At 49.8% G+C, this 20,397-nt stretch overlaps 1 protein-coding gene across 1 annotated transcript in view; it reads right to left on the bottom strand.

Moving 5' to 3' along the window:
* The window catches only part of LOC131211918 (uncharacterized), a 38,761-nt gene that overhangs the window by 3,860 nt on the left and 14,504 nt on the right, over window positions 1–20,397 (bottom strand). The window contains exon 2 of the mRNA XM_058205602.1: window positions 13,335–13,438. Within this exon, the coding sequence (XP_058061585.1) occupies window positions 13,335–13,438 (104 nt within the window). The remainder of the gene's footprint in view (window positions 1–13,334; window positions 13,439–20,397) is intronic.

Raw genomic sequence — 20,397 nt, 5'->3', positions numbered from 1 at the left:
ACACCTTACCGGACGGCTTGAGGCCAACCGCACACAAGGCAGTAAAGATGTTACTACCTGCTCAGTCTGCGGGCGGACCCGAGAAGGAGTCTTGTTCCGTGTTCCAACTGCTTGATCGATGATCGTGAGCAGCTTTAACGGCTCGTTGATCAAGCCTTCCACGCAGAAACGCAAGGATTAAATTTCCTTGCCAAAGACCACCATCACAAGCAGGTGCATGGTTCGGCCATCAATCAATCACAGCTCGCGCGGTCGATCCGCAACAGTAGTTCCCCGTGTGCGGTCAACGTTCCCTCGTAGGGATTGGGAATCTCCATTACGTGGGACCGACAGTGCGCGCTTACTAATTTACACTTTCGACGGATATGTTGGTCCCGGTGACGGTGAGCAAATAAACGCTACAAGCTGCAGACGTTCAGGGTCGCCTCCCTTGGTACCGTCGGCGGCGGCACTCGCTGGGTAGCTCCGGAGGTTTTATTGCTTAATTTAATTGTGGCTGTGTTGTTTGACTTGACATATGCGCTGGAGTAGAAGGTGCGTAACACCGGGAGTTCTGTTGGTAGACAGTTGTAGTCTACAAAATGGTTTCGTGGCGTGCCGTTCAGTCGAGTCTTCACGCTCTACTCTGGACCGACCATGATGGCTGTGTTCCGCCTTGTTTTAGTCCGAAGGCAATTTAGAGTGGTGCATCTGCAGAGCGCAGTGATTGATGAGCGACACTCAGTGGCTCCGAACGGGCCAAGGAGGACTCTATAGGGCCCACTGAAACAATTCATTAACCAGTTGGCGTGTTTGCGGTGGAACGCACTCGATTGACAGATGGCAGATGTCTTTGAATCGGGCGCATTCTTCGGCCACGACCACCCAATCGCGGCAGCCAGAGAACTGGCCACTGCTGCGTGCGGTTATTGGAAGGCTTCCGATGGGCTGCCCCTAAAGCCGGTCGGTGACTACTGTAAGAAGCATAATGAAGACATAAGCGCAGTGGCCGCAGCAACCAGTTTGCAACGGGGGAGAATAAATTACCTACATTTATGATTATTTATTACTTCTCTTTCTCTGGCCGTTGCTAAGTGGCTTAACTATTATGCGCCCGGTTTGCTCGCGCAGCTCGGAAGCCTGCAACGTACGCCAAGTGTCTCGTCTCGAGGCACTAGGAAGTAGCGTCCAGAACCATAATCGAAATGTGAGATGCAGAACGAATGGGCAACATTTCGCATCTCGTTAATTTATCGTGACACGGCTCACAGGCGGGACTGGTAGGTTCCAAGAAACGATCATTAATTGGTGTAATGCACACGCATATTCTGCGATCAGTAGCAGTTTGTCCTACTTGAGCCTGAGCGTGATCGCGAAAGCTTTGATTTTTCGGGTCCCACGGGACGTGGGAACAACGTCTTCATTGAGCCCAAGAATGCTTCACAAATAGAAGCGAAACGCGCTAAAAACAGGATTCCCAACACCTTTCTCTCGAAAAGGGAACACAAAGTGGGACTTCCGCCCTGAGGCAGCGGTTTCGGTTTCGGGTGAAATAAAGCCCCTTTGAAGTGAGATACTAATTCAAAATCGGAAGAAAGATGAAACAAGAAATGGTTCGTTAGTAGAGGGGCGCGCTCTCCTAATCAAGATATCAAGCGATGTGGACCGAGCTTTGTTTCTGTGATAATTAGCGACGGAAGTGACGGATTTGGGAACTACGAACTAGGATGTAACTTTTCGAGTGTCATTGATGGATAGTTTTTTAGGGAATTATCTTTTCGGTCTGATAGAGGAACTTTTGTCCTCAGTTGAATTAGTGACAATTCAACAAATATTAGAGTATTTTCTAGAGGCGTATTACAAGAGGTGACGAAAGCTATCTTTTGGTCACTACAAAGATTAGTGTTTCTGTCGATTGATTAGACAGGGGCAACCTGGGGCAGAGAATTAGATAACCTCACTCTTGATGTGGCGGCAGCATACGAGTTTCGAAAGCGATTTTCGTGAAAATTTTATCGCCGAGGTGCGTGAAGCTGACCGATCAATTAGGGGATTATTGTTGCGCAATCCGGTGATGTTGTCCATCGAGAGTGTTTTGTCGCCCTTCGCTCGATATTGCCACAGCCAAGGGCTACCGCTGGGGCTGGACACCACCGAACACCATTCGGTTAAAGTGAAAGTGACGGATTTGTTCAAACGATTCCCTCATTAGTTTGGTGTTGGTTGGTGTGATCGTCCAAGAAAGTGTATCAAATCGATAATATGTGCGTGAAACGCTGTTGATAGCTTGTTTCTTGGGGTAATTTTATAATATTTTGCATTGGTAATATTTTTAACTTTGTTACGTACTGCTCGTCGACAGGAATTCTATCCGGAGTTGCTTCTGAATATTTTTATGTTTCAGAAAATTAAATTTTTATTTGCCTCATTTGCATAGGTTTATTTCATCCATTAAATAAATTTGTTTACCACAAACATCTGATACGTGTGGCTCAGTTCCGTTTGGTTCCGATTGTGAAAAAAAAACAGTTTACCCGCCATCTAGGGTTTGTGGTTATCGTCGCGCCTCATTGTTCCCGTTTTTCTGAGACCTGTTATCAAAAGCGTGAAACATGAGAAATCATTTTAATGGGTCTCTCGCATCAATTTGAATACCAAATTCGTGCGCTTCCTCAATCGCGCAAACGTTTGTAAACAAGTTTTGTGGCCGTTCGATCCGGCTTTACGGCAGTTTCCCAGTTGACACCAGCAAACCCCTCAAAGACCGCTAATTTACGGACCCCCTTTCGGCAGTATCATTCGAAGAAAGTGAGAGACTTTTCGCTGACCCTTTTCTATATCGGGTACAATTATTATGCTACAGATATATTGATAAACTTCCGTTGGAAATTGATTGGTAAATGTGAAACTTGTGACTACAAATAGAAAATCGTCTACACAACTAAAGTTCCGACATCGCTCGATGGCTGTGTTTTTTCACAGCTCCGTCCGCCAGCATAATGGATCTAATCCGCTAATGCACCCATGCACGTCGGCCCGGAGAGTCGGCTGTGACACATGGCACAACAGTGTTGCAGTGGTGGATTCTTCGACCGGCGCCGTGCCGAGGCAGCATATGATCCACGCACACGCTAATTGATGAAGCGCACACTATTCGGTGGTGACATACTCCAAGCGCCGGCAAGGGCATCGAAAGTCAAACGCATCTTCGCTTTCGGGATGTAGCTCCACTTCCGTGTGCTCGACTTACTTCGAGCCAAGTCGCAGACGAAACGTGTCCCAGACGGTACAATGTTGTCCAAGTGTTACAAGGGGGCTTCTCAGGTTTGGTGAGTGAGGTTGCATAAGTTGCCTACATTACTGTTGCAACAAAGTTATGCTCCGGCGGGACGAAGCCGAAATCGCTTTCTTGGAACTGCGATTTTCTGGCGGTAGGCGTTACATTTTCCACCAATTTAACAACCCCATCGAAGGCCATTGAACCTGGATGCTGGACCTGGACCATCGACCGTGTGTGTAGGGGGTCAAATCGTGACACGCATGTGCGTATGTTTTCCTGTTTTTTGCTCTGGTTTCTCGAGGCCATAATCCCGGTGACCGTTGAGTGGCTATAAAGCGAAAATTTCCAATCCTCTTGCAGTCATAAAATTTCGAGAGATATCATAAATATACCCAGCTGCCAGGCTCGTGGGGTTTCCAAATGAGGTGTCCCTTCACAAAGGGGCCGATGTGCCGGTGGCTATTTTCACCTCATCTGCGAGAGTTAATTAAACACAAAAAAACGCAAATAAAAGCCATAAAAATCTGGTTTCAAAATAAAAATTAATGCGTTCGAGCCGGATCGGATCCGGTGTGTTTTGCATTAAAAATTGGCAAATTGTGTTACGTCAAACCACCCTGCTAAAGCCGCCTGCTGCGATTCTGGGCGGCTCGCGACGAGAGGCATCGACGAACTGGTTCTATTGTGTCGGAAAGTGATTTTATTTAAACGGTCCTGTTTATTCCGCATTCTCGTAGTAGGCCCAAACTCCCAAGCGCCTTTGTTAGTAAACAAAGTGGTCTTCGCGAAAGTCATCGCGTTTGTTTACTCGCTACTCGCTCATGTTGCGGCGACAGCTCTCTCGAGAGAGATTAAAATAAGGCGCTTAAGGCGAAGGTCTTCTCTCGGTCGGCATTGCCAGGTGCCGGACCGTGTAAGTCACAGCGCAAAATTCACACTCCAATCCCCGGTCGACGGGTTGTTTAGATTTCGATGGTTTGGCCAATTTATGCAAAATAAAAAATCATCACTTTGTTTACAGCACACTAATCGTCTCGCGAAAACCGCTATCAACCAACGAATTAAAACCTCGACTACATTTCAGGCGAACGCTCGAAATGTCGGATGGCTGCCACTCCGCCACGAAAGTATGTTGTATAAATAAATCCATTTCACAAGAATCCGTGACTCGGTACGCGCGTCCCACGGGCACGTGCGTTTCATTTTGGGCCCCGCGGAGCCTCACGCAACGTTCGGGACTGGCAGCGAGTGGGTTGCGGATCTGACGGACATCAAAGTGGACATGAATGAATGGGATGCGAATGGTCGCAAAGGATCATCGGGCTCTGGTGACACTGTCTGGGCTTGGGCGTGACACGAAATTCAAGTTCAATGGCTGTGCGCGGTAGCAGACGACGCGAATGCGTCGTTTTTTTTTGAAGAGCATCATCAGCGCGGCATTCTTGTGAACGAGAAACAAAGTTTTATCTCGTGTTCGGAAAGCAGATGCAAAATACCTGGCTAAACACGCAACTTACGCAATGCGCAAAGGATGTTTATTCGTACGCGTGGTGAGAGGCCCGCGAACCGGCGGATCTGTTGCGATTCGGAATTGGCGCAAAAATTCGACTCAAGTTTTTTTTCCGTTTTTTTCGTTTCTGCTCGTTGTGCAATTGCGACTCGTTTAAGATTTTCCAACCGGCCCCCGGCGACTGCCGATGGGCGGCCGAGTGTTGAAGGAATTGTTTGTGCGAATCCTCGGCCACGGGCTATGTGGTCAATGAACTTTCCGTCCCTGGCTTGCTGGTGTTGGGGTCAGTCTGGGTATCAAATTGGTCAGGTCAGGGTGTGTGAGGGAGATATTTTCGGTGGCTTACTCTTTGCCCGTTCCGATACACCGGCATCCGTTAGTGGGTTCGAAAATATCGACACTCTGTTTACATGACACGGTTGCGAAGAAAGTGTAATTGTTAATCAAAAAAATCGTAGCATTCTACCTAATCCAGCTAAACACCGTATGATATCACTTCGAGAGCATCAAATGGGACGAACGCTTGGCGCCTAATTAAGTCATCTTCATTTTGAGGTGATATAGCGTTCCCCCCACAAACCGAAACTCCACGACCGTTACCGTATCAAATCGGTGGCATCTTGCCGTTCGGAATGTCGACTGGCAGATAGAATAAACAAAAACCTAAAGTTCAAACTTTGTCCCGGCGAATGAAAAAAAAACTGATATAATTTATGACCTTTCGTAGTAGCAGAGTGAAAACGCCACGCGGGGCCAAGCGAAGGACAGTTCCACGATAATTATGGCAGACCAGGCGTGTTTAGTGGTTTCCTATCACGGGTGTGTTTTTTTTCGTTCGGCGGGTCTAAGGATTCCCGGTAAACTCGTAACTCGCCGCTAGAGAGCAAGGCATTTGCATTCCGATCCGGTAAGGGGTTGCAGCGGACACCGATGGGGTCGTCACCGACCGAATGCACATAAAACTACACGGTCCCGGGGAATGATTTATTGATTTTGGCTTCTCCGGCAGGGCCCCGCGAGTAGTTTAGTTTGTGTTCTTCCACGTCCCTTCTGCTGCTGTGCGCCACCAACGGAAAGCGTAGGTCATCGCTGGCGCCATCGCCATCAGAAAGTGATCAGAAAAAGGGGATAAAAATTAACGATCGTCAATAAGAGTAAGGCCGAATTGTGGCGAATTAATTTGATTGCCGAACTCCTATCGGAAACGAGCCCAATTGGTACTTAATGTCGTGTCGATGACTAGAACGGAACGCGTCGTCTGTTTACACGGCTGTAAATAAATTGATCAAAGCCCCCACATTGGCCGGCGGCATCCGATGATATCGATACGCTGTCGTATGCGCGCAGAGAGAAAACATAAACATCACCCGTACAAACAATGGGGGAAAAAACGCAACGCCGTGTTCACCCTTCGTGGAGAGACACATTGAAACATTCGATGCAATGCAATAAATTAAAACCGAAAAAACGGTCCAATCCCGCCGCCCTGTGTTGGTGCGCCACCACTACATACGGCCGGGTCGCACTTGAAGCGCATCATTAAAACTGGATTAAAATAGGATTACACGTATTTAAACCGAAATAAACTCATCAACTACACTACTGCGGTCTGGTCGTTCCCCCTTCGGAAGCGGATGCGCCGCGCGGAGGGTTTGACCCAGGGGCGGGGAAGGGAACGCCGAAATTAACATATCAACTTTTCCACTTTTCCCCCGGCGAGGGTCACTGCGCCGCGGCCCTCGACCTCGCTTGCGCCTGAAGTTCAATTACGCGCGCCTTGCAGCCTGTCGACCCAAAAGATGCGCTAGATTCAGCCTCTTGCGCGGGCCCTACACAGGGGATTGGTGACCGAGGCGTGGCGCATCAATGTCAAACACATGTTGTGGCATGTTTAGATTCCGGTGGAGAGCCACATGCTCTCTAGACACTGTACGGCGGCAGTCCTTCACATTCCGCCGGTTTAATGGTTGGGAAAATGGTACCGAATCCTCGGGGTTGCGCTCTCTTCGACACCTTGTTTCGAGGTGTCAGTGCCAGTGACCGTCAGGCGAGTTTTCCGCGTCTTCAGGGGCCTTTCTCGACAAACAATAGAGGATCGAGAAAGGAAAGCAAACAAAAACGAGGGCGATATTAGATCAAAACAAACACCAGCAGTGTGTGATGCTCACCTTAAATTGGTGGGTATATTTGGTGTTGAGTAAGGACGGGGGCATCCAAAGTGGCGCTGTATGCTAATATCGGTTTAAATCGTAACAATATAAACCCATCAAATGGTCAAATGGGGGATTAAAAAGAGATCAAGTCTCAAGCGGAATGATTAATTGGGTGCAATGTTTATCATCCAGATGTCATGTACAGTTATTAAACCGTTGTGACTTTGGCTGTCATCGCGAATCAAAACGTTAATTCGAAGTTTGAGCTGCAACGGTTGCTATGGTGGAGTAGCAAGGTTACTATGATTCCATTCCTTTCGTTGACGATTTCGTCCTCCGCGTTCCTGAGTTCCTAAAACAAGATCGCAGTTCCAGGAACATAACACGGACGCATCGTTCGTTATATCGTCCAGCATCTAATGGGCGTTTTCGCATCGTCCAACAACGACGTCCCTTAATTAGACAAAGATTAATGTTCCCACCGAATGGGCCACAGTGTTCCACCAGAAGGTGTTAACTGTTGCCGGTCCCCAAATGAACCGTTGGCATTTTGACGCCTTAATTCCAGAGGGACGCCCCGGGGCACCGATTTGATCAGACGCCATGATTAATTGATGCAGATTTGTGCATCCCCAATCTTTCCGTAGTTTTCAAGGCCACCGATCTGATCGTTGCGCATAAATCTTGCGCCGGAAGCCCCGAGCTGCGGAGAAAGATTGACGGCGGCGTGCGGACATTGGGCATCTGGTGACAAATTCTTCGTGCATTCGCCGGGTTTAGCATCCATCTGAGACGCTCTTACTTCTGTTTTAGGGCGCGTGTTGGGATCGGTCAAGTGGACGCTTCCTGTCCGCAGAGAGGCGTCAGCATGCGATAGATTCAATATCTCAATCTTCTGCTTAATTAAATCCGTGTACGGTGTGACAGCGCGGTCGATTGACATGTCACAGGCATCACGGGACAGCCCGTTGGAAGCAACCATCAATCGCCGGCGTCGCGATGGGAGATTCACAAAATCGAACCGCATCGTGTGGGAGCCCGAAAAAAGGGACGGCCCCAAGGGCTTCCCGGGAGAGCCGCGGTCGTCGTGCTCGCTGGGCTCGGTCAGCATTTGGAGGTTATGTGATCCGGAGCCGGGGCGTGTGTTGGTTTGAAAAATGTAATACTGCCCCTAATGAAGGTAATGCATTCCATTTGGTTCGGTTTCACATTAATTTCATTCCCTGTTTTCCGGAGATGCCCGAGAGGAACCCCATCGCGGGCCGCGTTCGAGAGTTTTTAGTGTTTTCTCCCGAGACGTGTTCTCCCCGGGAGGGAATGCCCGGGCCAGCCGGTGCCGTCCTCGTCGTCGAGTCCATGTGACAAGATTAATAATGGTTGATTTGGTTTTTGGTTAGTTTTTTTTTGTAGGAAACCCGCCGTATGTTGACCAGTTTCTTATGCAACCCGAACGGAATACAGTTATTCCAAGGCCTCGGCTTCAGATAACATGAGCGATCTTGTGAAGGGTGTACTTGCAAATGTGATGCAAATTTTTACCGTCTCCCCATTGGAAATCTCCGAAAAATGCAATCTGTGTGGCAGGAAAGGACCCAGAATCAGTCGTTCTTCGAAGACGACCGCAACCCGAAGGGTGTTATCTCTTGGTGTAGGGTCTTGTCATTTATCAGCCACTACGAACGCGGCTCCCCTGCAGCGACACACTCGGTGGGTGAGGTGGCCACACGGTCAGGCCGAACTGGTTCGATTGTCATAATTGATATCGATTACAGAGCGCTGGGCCCGCCGTTCGGTCGGTGATTCCCTTCCGAGATCCCTTTTCTGTCTCCTTTCACGCGACGACCGTTAACAGCTTTGTCAAATATTCCGAAGAAAGAGAAAACGGTCCCGCGGCCACTCACTGGTTCAAGTATTTTCCTCCTGCAAGGTTCCAAAAAGAAAGGAAGAAAGGAAAACGCGCTGTGGCGTTGTGTTCATCGGAGCCACTTCACACAGATGCTGCTTATCAGGAAATCGGGCGCTAAGAAAGTAACGGCCATCGGCACCGGCCGGCCGGCCGTCCCGGTTTGTGGTGCTAAGAAATCGAGAGCTATCAGTGTAATGATGTTAATCAATATTATTAACACTTGCGCCGCACGGCATGGGACGTGACAGAACCCGATGCAATCGACTCACTTGAAGGTTGCACCCATTGGACTTGATGCAATTGTCAACCACCCTGTCATCCTGCAACTGCTGTCGAAGCAGAGATCAAGGAGAGTTCAAGTAAAAGGGGACATTGTACGGGAAATCCAGCAAAATGAAAGCCGCGTCTCGTAAAGCAACTTTAAATGTGACTCACGTCTGTGCAGCAATAAAATTAGAGAGATTTTGAAAACATGCCGCTGAATTGGCAGCGATAAGGCCGGAGAGGTTGGCATCTGCAGATTAAAACAGCTGATTGCCTATTGGAGAAACGGCCCAACATATCAGCGATCGCACCGCATCTGTTTGACTGTTCTGGTTGGCGATAATCTGAACATTCACCAGCTTGTCACGATGCCATTTCCAGTGAGGACCTTCTTCGTAAATCTTAACAAGAAAGCTCCACAGATTTGCACCGTGGCTTTGACATAATTCGCAACCGTGTCTTTTGACGTGCACCGCCGCTCAGTTGCTGCAGCAGCCTGTGGGCTTTTCGAAGCGACCATAAAACGGTAACGGGACGGAAGCGTTTCGATGATTTCTGACAGGCTCATTTGAAGGTCCAGGAGCAACGCTCGAAGACATCTGAATAAGAAGTCGATAATAATGTCGTTTCCCCATTCGCGCGAGGGCAACTTATTTTCTGACACTCATTATGTCTGAAGGCCCTCCGGCCGTCTTCGAAAATCGTTCGAAACCCAAGCCCATCACGCCATTCCGGTGAGCGTCCTGTGTCTCCGCCGTTAGGAACCTGATCGACTGTGGCCGGCGGAGGCGCTGAAAACCGGGCTCGAATCGAATCGCTCAGTCACGCGCAGCATTGGTCACGCTAATCAAGTGCAGGATTAGAGTCAATTTCATTAAACGGTATTCGAATGCGTGCGCGCGCTTTTAATTGATTTCCCGGCCCCGGGGACGGGTTCCCGGAGATTCCCGGAAAACAGGCGGATCCCAATGATTGCGTCATGCGGACACTGTTTGGCGGCACAATGCACACTCCCATAAACATATCAATTTCAATCAGCCACACACGGAAACTCTAGGCTAGACACCCCCTGCGTGCGATCTTGCTTTTGGGCCGGCCGTGCGGTTGTTGCACTTGTCGCGTCGTCCACGTCTGGTCGCTTCCCAGGCCAGTGACACTAGCCAGTAGGGCTGCGCCTAGAGCGCGAAAGTTGTCAATCATCATTTCGTAGGGCGCACCGAATCAGAAAATTGTCACTCCCGGCGTGCAGACAGACAGACGGAGAGAGAATCCACTAAATATGCACCCAGGACCGAACGCCGGAAAGACACGGTTCATCTGGCGATTATTATTCTAATCATCGTCACCCGTCCATTAGACGGAGTGCGCCTCGGTAAGGAGCTGGACGGCCAGCCAGCCAGCCAGCCCACCAGTGTCTGAAATCGAAAGTCCGGAGAAAGTCGAAGAAGAAGCCGGCCGATTAACTGGCCGACACTCTGTTCCCTGAAGCGCTCTGCGCACGATCGAACATTAATTCAGAGTGACAGTCGGCTGTGCGCCTGTTCCGGAGTAGCGGTTCAGTAGCCGATTCGTTCCACCGCGGGATTCCGATCCGGAACGGGCCGCGGGAGTGTGTGGACTTAAATTAAGCGCTGCTGTCATAACTCGATTTGGGACGGGTACCGTTGTTCTCGGGGCAGACCGAAACCAATTTCGGGGGACGCGCTGGCGAGCCGAGAACGGGAATAAACACATCAGCAATCAGCTTAATGGAGACTTAACGTTTACTATACTCACATGTCCTGACATCAGACCTGAGATGCGAGAGCCAGTCCCGCAAGACAGGTCCGCAAAACCCGTTTCTATGACGCTCGAGTAGACGGTGTTGATAAGGCACCCGGGCTGATGTGCGAAATTATCTAACCGTGTGTTTTTGGCAGATTGGTTTTTATTGACTCACTCACAGGGACGGAGCGACGGTTTCTGGATGGCCGCGGTTTATTGGAGGTAATAAAATGGCAGCATTACAAGCAGCATTCAGCTAGGCTGGTTGCGCAAGCAATAAGAGAAGCAGTTGGTGAAGACCGACGATCGTCATCGTCCGTAATCTGAAGTTTGGCCAGGGAGCACCGGATACATTCCGTCGTTTGGATGCGCTTAGTTGTGTGCAGAATTCGAAGATGTGCCTCAATCGCTTTGTGTGACAAATTCAATGAAACTGAAGCTGATTTTTGGTCAGCCTCTAAGCGGTTCCTAGAATCGCGGTTCCAAACACGCGTTGAAGTCTAGTGAAGCGCGGCTAATGCTTGGGACAACATATTTGGCCTGTTGTCCGGCCACGTTCCCCACCACGGATGTCGGCTTTATTGAGATGAATGAGCCTGCCACGAAAGTGGCAAACAACCGGGTGGAGTTTTTGGGGCCAATTTGTCAGTCACCGACAAGACGTTAGATCCCCCTGCTCCCCGATTCGGACAAAGTTGGGTCGACTCTCGGTCGGAGCTGATGAAAGGTTACGCCTCGGACACTTTCACTTTTCCGCTTCATCTTCGAAAAGTACCGACTACCGGCATACACGCTCCGGTTCGGCTTAATGTCCGCCTTTTGGAGTGGCGTTTCCGTGAGCTAATCGATGCTGGCGCAGCCTTTCGAAATATGCCAGCGAGGGCACTTTGAAATTGGTTTCTATCTGATTCTCCACTGAAAAGGGCGATGTTTTTTGCCGTTTCAAGGGCCACTACAACAATGGCATCGGGAGGGATAGACAACTGTTGTTCGACCTTCTGATGCTCAGATAAACATCGCAAACGCTGTGCGGCAATGAGCGCAACGCGTCCTTACGCAAGAGACAATTTGCCAGAGTAAAGTCTCCTCATTTTAAGGCTACGCAGCGTCGTGGGATTACACAGGGCCCACTCAAGCCTCGTGCATATTTTAGGCTTTGCGATCCCATCAAAGCGCCAAGTTGAAAGTTTAATTAAAATCCCAATTCAGTGCTCGTGAAAATCACCGACCCAAGCGTAAAAGTTGAAGATGTCCCCGGGTGGACTCGAGTGTGAACCAAGGATACCACATTCCTTCTTGACCTTCTCCGTAGCCGCCCGACCGGCCGGCACGCGCACGGTCGAGGTCAGTGACCTCCGTGAACCGGGTCCTGCGAAGCCTTGCGAAGGGCGAACGGTGGAAATCCCGAAAGTATTTCTGCCGTCAAGCGTGAAGTACCTTCGCTCGGTCGGTTCACTTCCAGTGCCGGTGGGAAAAGCAAAAAGCTTTGGCCACAGTATTTGTTTTCCACCTTTTTTTTTGTTTGTCAAGTACAGTCAAGTCCCAGCGGTGCGCACCGCTGGACGTGAGGCACCAATTCGACTTCGAGGAAGCCGAAGGGACGTCCTGTAGGCGGCGTCCCTTGCTGGGCCATTATTCGAAATTAAAACGCGACCGATAGAGTAAGCCTTTTGCCCTTTAAAACCCCCAGAAACCAGGAAGCTCTCAGGCAGGACGGAAAGGATGGTAGAAAGGGCTTACGGAGGAGAATAAAATCTGGAATTCGATGGGACTTTGTCCCCCCGCGGTGTGTAAAGGGCAGGACTCGCTACAAAAGGACCCCAGACGTGGGACGTGTGGCGCCTCGATTCTGGTCTATGGTGACCGCGAACGGTTTATTGATTTCTAATAGCACCCATCGATAGACAATTGTTTCGTATTTTCGAAAGGCTCGTGGCGGGACATAAATTAAATCCTAGAAAGGGGGGCAACATTCCAAGAAGCCGCATCCGACGCCTGTGGCTATCAACAGGAACTGGAAAAAAAGGTTAGATCAAATATTTAGATCGAACCGATAACCCGCGATCCGAGACGCACCCAGCCCAGTGTCGGGCCCTGAGCCGACGCCTTAAATTGCTCGAGTGACGCCACAGGGCGGAATCAATTGAATCCGTTCGATGTGTACCCGTGGGCCGGATTCTGGATTCGAGAAGGGCCGCTGAGGGCTTTCTTCTCCGCGAGGAAAGCACCTCGGAACCCTCGGCGGGTGGAACTTTTAAAATCATGGCCCACTGTCCCTTGGTTGTCCTGTCCGCCATCGGATTCGATTGCTCCGTGATAGGCCGATCCCCGAAACGAGTCCCACGAGCCTCGTCGGCGGCTCCTTACATCAGTCGGTCGTGTAGCGCCGCACTTTGCTTAATGAACTTCTAATCGATATTGTTCCAGTATGCTAATGGCCCCCAGGGCCGTGGACCGTTTGTTCTGGGGGTTACTTACCGAACCGTAGACACTGCCGCAGGTATCCATGCAGAGGAACAGGCACGTTGCAACGGCTTGGATTTTGATCTGTCCGATCCCGACAGTGGTCCGCTGTAGAATCGCTGCACGGAAGAATGGGAGATAAAGCAGATTTGTTAGGTTAGGGGTTTTCATCGTGGCCAGGCAGTTCATAAGAGCAAACGAAGAAAGCGAGCCGGTCTCCGGGAGATTAGCGCTGACGCGTGCACCGGGAGTAAACAGCCGTCGTCGGCAACAGAAATCGAAAAATGGTCTTATCTGAGCACCGCGCGACCACTGGACGCGACACGACGATGCACTTTACCCACACTTCTGACGAGGCAAAAAGTAGCAAAAGGACCGCACGCCACTTGAAGCAGAGCCGAGGTGCTACCTGATAGACGGCACGTCTTCCCGCTGCGGTCGGTGTTTGCGAACAAAGCGCCCCACCTGAGTCTACTTAGATGCTGACAGCGCGGCAAACCCCGAAAAAGGAAACGTCAGCAAACGTCAGCAAACGTCATCGCGATTGCCGCGAATTGCAGGGGCTCACGATGTCTGTGTTGGGGCAGGTCACAAATTTAAGGTGCAGTGCCCTCCCCGCTTAAACAAACAAAGCGTCCGTCCGCTCTCGGTTCCGCCGTGTTATCGGGCTTCATTCATAAAAAAAACGCTGCACTTCCCGCCATTCGGCTTGCGATTGCGCAATGGCCGACCGGTGACCGTGAAATGATTGATGATTCGGGGATGCGCTCGGGTCGGCTTTAAATCGGGCAAATTGAATTAAAGCCCGGCGACACGCCCAATGATTAATGATAATCATTCAGCAGCAGCCGAGGGTGATGAATGTGTCAAAGTGCATCGTAAGTAAATTGATGGGTTTTTGTTTACCGTTGTTGAGTGAAGTGTTGGGTGACCTATCGATTGGGGTGTTCGTAAAAACAGGGGCAAATAAATCAACATCCCCGCAATTGAGGAGGTCGAAGGTGCGATCGAATCGGATTGTGGTCGCTGTCATTTAATGACGTAAAATTCAAACTCGCAGCCGAGGCGCCAGCATGGTGCGACCGCAAGATTAATGGGTTACCAGACGTCCGACGCGATTGCCAAAGGCTGGCCTGCGATGATTGATTAATCAAGTCCAAGTTGTTAATTACGGTTAATTGAAGTTTTTTTTTGCACTCGCTTCTGCCGTCAACGGCAAAACGGGGTTTGCTAAACTCTGAAAGTTAAACTAACTGAGATACACTTTCGCCCTCGAATGGTCACTCCGAGTACCCATTCTATGCTGAACAATTATGTTGCAAAACCGACAAACCTGTTCCTGCTCGGGTCGTCTCGCGTCGCACAATTTATGTCGGGACGATCGTTCCGTTCCGTCCGGCCACGCATTACGCGAATGTTTTCGATCGAACATTTTGGTGACCACCTTCCCCGGTCCCAAAAAAACCGAAAAAACGCTGTCCGCAAATTGATAAATTACTTTAATGTATGGCCCAATTCCAAATTCCGTTCAGCCAAACGACGCCAGAAAAATGCCTGCCCTGGGTCTACCTGGGTGGCGCACACGTTTTCGGAGTGCGGGTTTCCCGGCCCCCCGGTTTTCGCTTTTCTCTCTCGCTGTTTCCCTAACTATTCGCGCCGTGGTTGTCGCGGTTGTAAAATCATACGATCGTGCGGTCCCAATTTGGGCGTTCCTGTTCGCGCACGAAGCGTGAGCTCATTAATTGCACGAGGGAATTCGTTTTTACGCGGCGCAGACCAGCAGCAGCAGTCCGCTGGAATGCACCGGAATGCAGTTGGAAACGTCATAATTAAGTGCGTTAATCGAGTAGCAGGAGCGAAGAAAAGAGGACCACGTTGGCTTTTGTGCCGATCGATGATTGAGATGTGAAAAGAAAGGGGCAAAGTCCAAGGAATCGATCGCCGCGAGGCCAGATGTAGTTTGTGTATGAAAAATTTCTTTATTCCACCTCGTTTTGGACGATTTGGCCTGAAGGGAAGACACAGCGGACCGAAAAAAAAAACGCAGTAATCCACGTGTCGGTGTTCAAGAGCGGGCTTCTTTGAGAAATCCTTTCGTTCTTTAAATCCCGCTAGCAGCGCCAGAAAAGTGCCCGACAATTGATGGTGCCATAATGGTAATGATGATGATGATGCTGCTGCAGCGATGAACTCAAATTGAGCGATCCCCGAAAGGAGTGCGAGTACCGTTTAAACATTTAAACACGCCATGGTTTGGTGTGCGCAGAGAAAAGTCCTGTGGCCATGGGCGCGCAGTTAACGGGGTAACGCAACGCAGAAAAATGAAATGAAAATGGGTTCAAAAATTATGTAATTACGGTGAATGTCTTATTTTCTCGCCTTGCAGAAACGGTGAGGCCGCGATCGTGTGGACTAAACGGGCAGGAAGTTACCGGTTTTTCGTACTCTGGCGGAACATACTCCGATCGTGCCGTGCTGGTGTTATGATTTATGGTTTAACTTATCAGTCAGCCGCAGCGCATGGAGACTGGGTTCGTTTGGGGAGCGAGATCATCACAATATAAATTCGCTAATGACCGGGTTCCGCCAACACGTGCGTGACTGTCTAACACGTGAAATGTCAATTATAGGGCTTTCAAACTTCAATCCATCAAATACTCTTCGATTTGTGATGGTAAGTGTATCTGTTAGGTAACTGATCGATTGACACCGAAAGTCAGCCGACTTTTTAATTCACACTGTTTTACCCTTTTAGGCTTAATTTCCTGCCTTGCAAAAGAATCATCTGTAATCATGTGGGTCACACATTGTGCTGCTGCCTATCAGGTTTACACTTCGCTGTCCGTTCGCACTTGGCCGCGCTTATCGCACTCGCGTTCCATAATCATGCTGTGGTATGGGAGGGATACAACATTGTTTCAGCGCTACCGGTCACACAGTGGCGTCCAGGATTCGTCCGCCGACGGCCGGGGGACTCTGGTGATGTTCGCGGAACGCGTTCCTCGGCGTATTAATTTATCCGGCGGAACCAAGACTGCCCGAAGGCTGCGGAATGAATAATAACATAATGGGGACTGACGGAACATCGTAAATCTTGTAGCCGGCTCAGTCGGCACTTGAATCCTCCTCGTGTACGCTACGCTCAGGAAGAGTTGCGAAAAAATGGGTGACAACGCCGCAATGGAGCCGCACTTGACCGGTAACCAAGCAGGTTAAATTAAAAACTTAATTCATTGATCTCGTCCAGCCGTCCGCCCAGCGTCCAGTGATAATTATTTAACGCCAATTTTGACGGGAAAGTCCCACCATCGGAAATTATGTGGGAAAGTATGGCTGACGGCAGGCGCGGCCAGGATCTGTGCGAATTATTGGGGCTTGGAATTATTATTATGGTGGTTCCGCAAATAACGGGGTGTTGCGTGACAGTTTCTTTACGCCTGCTGCGTGCGCCTTCCATTGAACCGATGGCGCATTTATGGGAAATCATTTTTTAAAACTATACTTATCGGTGGCCATCGTTGCGTGTCATCATTTGTGAGCGTGTCCGTACATTAGCTTGCGCAAAATAAACACGGCTACCTCGCGAGTGCTTATTATTCACTCGACACACGATGATCGACGATCGGAAGAAAATTGGTCAATCGATCGATCTCGGGGATATCAGCGATGAAAGATCTCGAAATCGCCACACCAAATCCACCAGATTGTTAACGTTGGGTGATGATGTGCAAACCACCACCAGCACGATCCGGTGCCGGTAATGGCCAAAAGGATGCGCTCATCCCCTCGGGGTGGTGACAGTATTGAAAGTAAAACGAGCGCCGAGTGCGTCTGCAGTCCTTTGATCGAAAATGATGAGAGAGACTAGCGTTCTGAGCCCACTGCACATTTGCCCAATTTATCCAATTTTGCGTGTCAGGCCCAAGTGATGTTGCCTTTGGCTTCCCAAAACCAGTTTCCAGCCATGCCACCAGTCGGGTGGTGCTCGGGGCACACTCCGGCGCTGTCCAATCAGCCATCAGGCGGCGGTTGGCTTTTCTTTTTAAGTAGTTTATTTTTATGCTGCTCTTGAGCGGCTCTTCGCCGGGCCCCTCCTAACCTTAACCTTAACCACTGTCAGCGTTGTCGGCGCGGAGATCGCGACACACGCGACGCAGCTGATCTGCCTGCCGATCGACAGATGAGATTTTGTCGCCAGCGGCTCCGACTCCGACTTGACGGCAGTAAAAAGTCCCGAAAATCATTTCACTTTTTTCCAGACCCGTGTCCGTCCCGCCAACGACGCTCGTAATTGGTCGTGATTACTTTTGCCGACAGCAAGATTCCGTGATCGCGATAGGGGTGGCGATCGAATTCTTGTTTGTTTTTTTTTTTTTGCTGATCACCGATCTCGTTGGGGCAGAAGAGTTATTAGACGGTAACTGGATTCCGTTGGCGTTCGGCGTTCGATTACGCGTGTTGCGCGCGCGATCCTGGGCGCGTTTTGGGCCGGGCGGCTTGTTGCCGTCGTCGGTCCGCAGGTGCTCCAGAAAGTGAACCATGTTTTAAGGAGCGATCCTTAAAGTAAGAAGAATGAATGCATGGTTTGTTTGCTGTCCTTTTTTCTTATACAGTCGAGCCTTTGCTCAATTAAATGTGTGCCTCATTTAAGATCTTCTTTTCGTTTTATCTTCCCAAAAAAAATTTTGGTGACTATGTACGAATCGGTCAGCGTTATGGTTCCATCACTTTCTGGTAGTAATTCCGTCTCGTTCAGTGCCAAAACATGGAAATGTAATTTATATAAACAAAACGAAACGTAGAAGCAAGGTACACCGTCGGGAATTACTTTCCATACGGTGCCGAATCGTAATCTGAGCCCACTTACTGCCAAACGCTTCGAATGGTGCTGCACTGCCAATCGGTTGGGCCATAAATTTACCGGCTGTCATTACATCGACCACAATCAATTGAAGTTGCCGTCGTTTAAGTAAAACGCCCCGCCGAGCTATCAGCGGAGTCGGATCGAAAATCGAACGGAGATGTGAACCTGCACGCACGCAACAAGTTGGAGGCGAATGCATTGCGTTCGTTCGTGGACACGCACCGAAGACCGAGATGGAAGAAAACCCGGCGATTGCAAGTACAGGCGCAGTATAATAATTTATTTTTGGGCCATGAAAGATGACAAAAATGGGGCACTTATGACAGATATTCGAAACATGCGGCTACAGTTGCGCGTCAAAGTGTGGCACGATCGACCACAGCCTCGGACATCTTCCATTTTCTGACATAATTAATCCCGTTTGCCCGGCCCAACCAAAGTCCCATGCGCTGGAACAAAAATCCTGACAAACATAACTGGGCCCCCGGACAAGATAAGAACTAAAAAGAAAAGATTACACCTGAGAGCGCTCGGAGAACGGCTGAGAATCAGGCTCCGGAGCCAATCAGGACCACGAAATTGAAATCAGCTGAACCGACGGCGACGGAGTCCCGTTACACGTGAGCGTAACGTCTTTGGGCCGCTGGGTTTGTGTCAGCTGATACACTGTGTCCAGTGGTGGCGTAAGGAATGGCGAAAGGCATAAATTGGTTGAAGGGACCAATAAATTGCAAACCGGCGATCGGCAATCGGCAGAACTCGGTGCGAACCGGGAAAAGTAGCGATCTGCCCTCCAAAAGTTATGCACGGTTTTTTGGGTCGCCAAAAGGGGCAGTAAAATTTGGGAGGCAACGCAAACTGTTGACCAATCAATTAAGGTGTTTGTAGCGTTGGTGTGGTCCCTGCCCAACATTGTGGCTTTGTGTTTCTTTTCGTACAACGTCCGGAAGAAAGTTTGCGCTTGTGTGTGGCCTCCCCGGACAGAGGGATTATGGTTTGGGAATAATAAAGCAATTTGAATATGTTTTAGCTGGTCCTTTGTAGCCGAAAAGGGATTTACATCTGTGATCACAGAACTGGGTTAAGCCTCGGGGTAATTCGATTTGGTGAAAGTGCGCTGCGATGCGCATTCGAATGGCGCCCCTCAGCGCCGGAGACCATAGTCCCCGGTTAATGGTTCTTTGGAGAGACAACAAGCTGTCATAAATATAAAAGGATTATGATGATAAAAAACACGATCATTATGGGCCTCTCGCGCAGCACGAAATGCGTACGACGATGCAAACGCGTATGTCTTCTCGAACAAAGTTGCGCAACCGCGGCCACATATGCCACGGCGTATCCCTCGTGTTATCGCGCCCAGGATTATGCTGACAAATGTTGACTGAAGGTGCGCGCATGATCCCAATTACCGCGAGTGCCCTTTCAACTGGCGGAACCCTGGGATTAAGCGCCCATTCCAATGGCCGGGGCGGGTTAATTAAGCGGAATTAGAGGGCGTTCGAAAAGGGCCGAGACAACAATCGTACAACAACGCGCCGGCAAACAATGATTACGGGCCATAAAGCACAGACAAAATATGTATGTCAGGGTGGCAAACATTTGCTCACGCCCAATATGTGGCCGCTGCACCGGCGCAGCGCACTCTGGCCTCAGCCCTTACGCCCCGCGCCGACAAGAATGTCAAGAATGAGGTTCGGTCGATGTTTGATGTTGACTCGCATTAATGTTTGTAATGCTGTTTTATGCGTGCAGATTTATACCCATTTTATCAAGGGGCTTCGAAGAACTGATTCGAAAAGAAATGAATCGAATGGGGCGTAATCCAAATGGAAAGCCCCAACGAAGCCCAACATTCCAAAACACGTGTCGGCAAGGGCAAGCTTCAACCGATAACAGGCGAGAAGGATGACTAATGGGAAGCGATCACCATCGCACTAGACACAGAGAGAGAGAGAGAGAGAGAGTTCCTGTTTACAACCCCGATACAGTGGCCTTCGGGTATCGCGCGTCGTAAAGATCGCCGCCGGGCGAAGGTAGCCGATAGTTTGAGGCCAATAAAATGAAGGATTCATCCCTTCGGGAATCCAACACCCAGCACCGCCCGCCCAAACCCACCGGTCGATGGCAATTCGATGCCAGTGACCCATTCCGCAGCGAGGACAAACTTCTTAATGTCAGGCGCCCGGCCGACCGAAAACGGGACCGCTCCAG

The sequence above is a fragment of the Anopheles bellator genome, chromosome 2 (assembly GCF_943735745.2).
Source record: "Anopheles bellator chromosome 2, idAnoBellAS_SP24_06.2, whole genome shotgun sequence".
In the NCBI taxonomy this organism is placed as follows: domain Eukaryota; kingdom Metazoa; phylum Arthropoda; class Insecta; order Diptera; family Culicidae; genus Anopheles; species Anopheles bellator.
The sequence above is the reverse complement of the archived record's forward strand: the minus strand, read 5'-3'. Positions and strand labels throughout refer to the sequence as shown.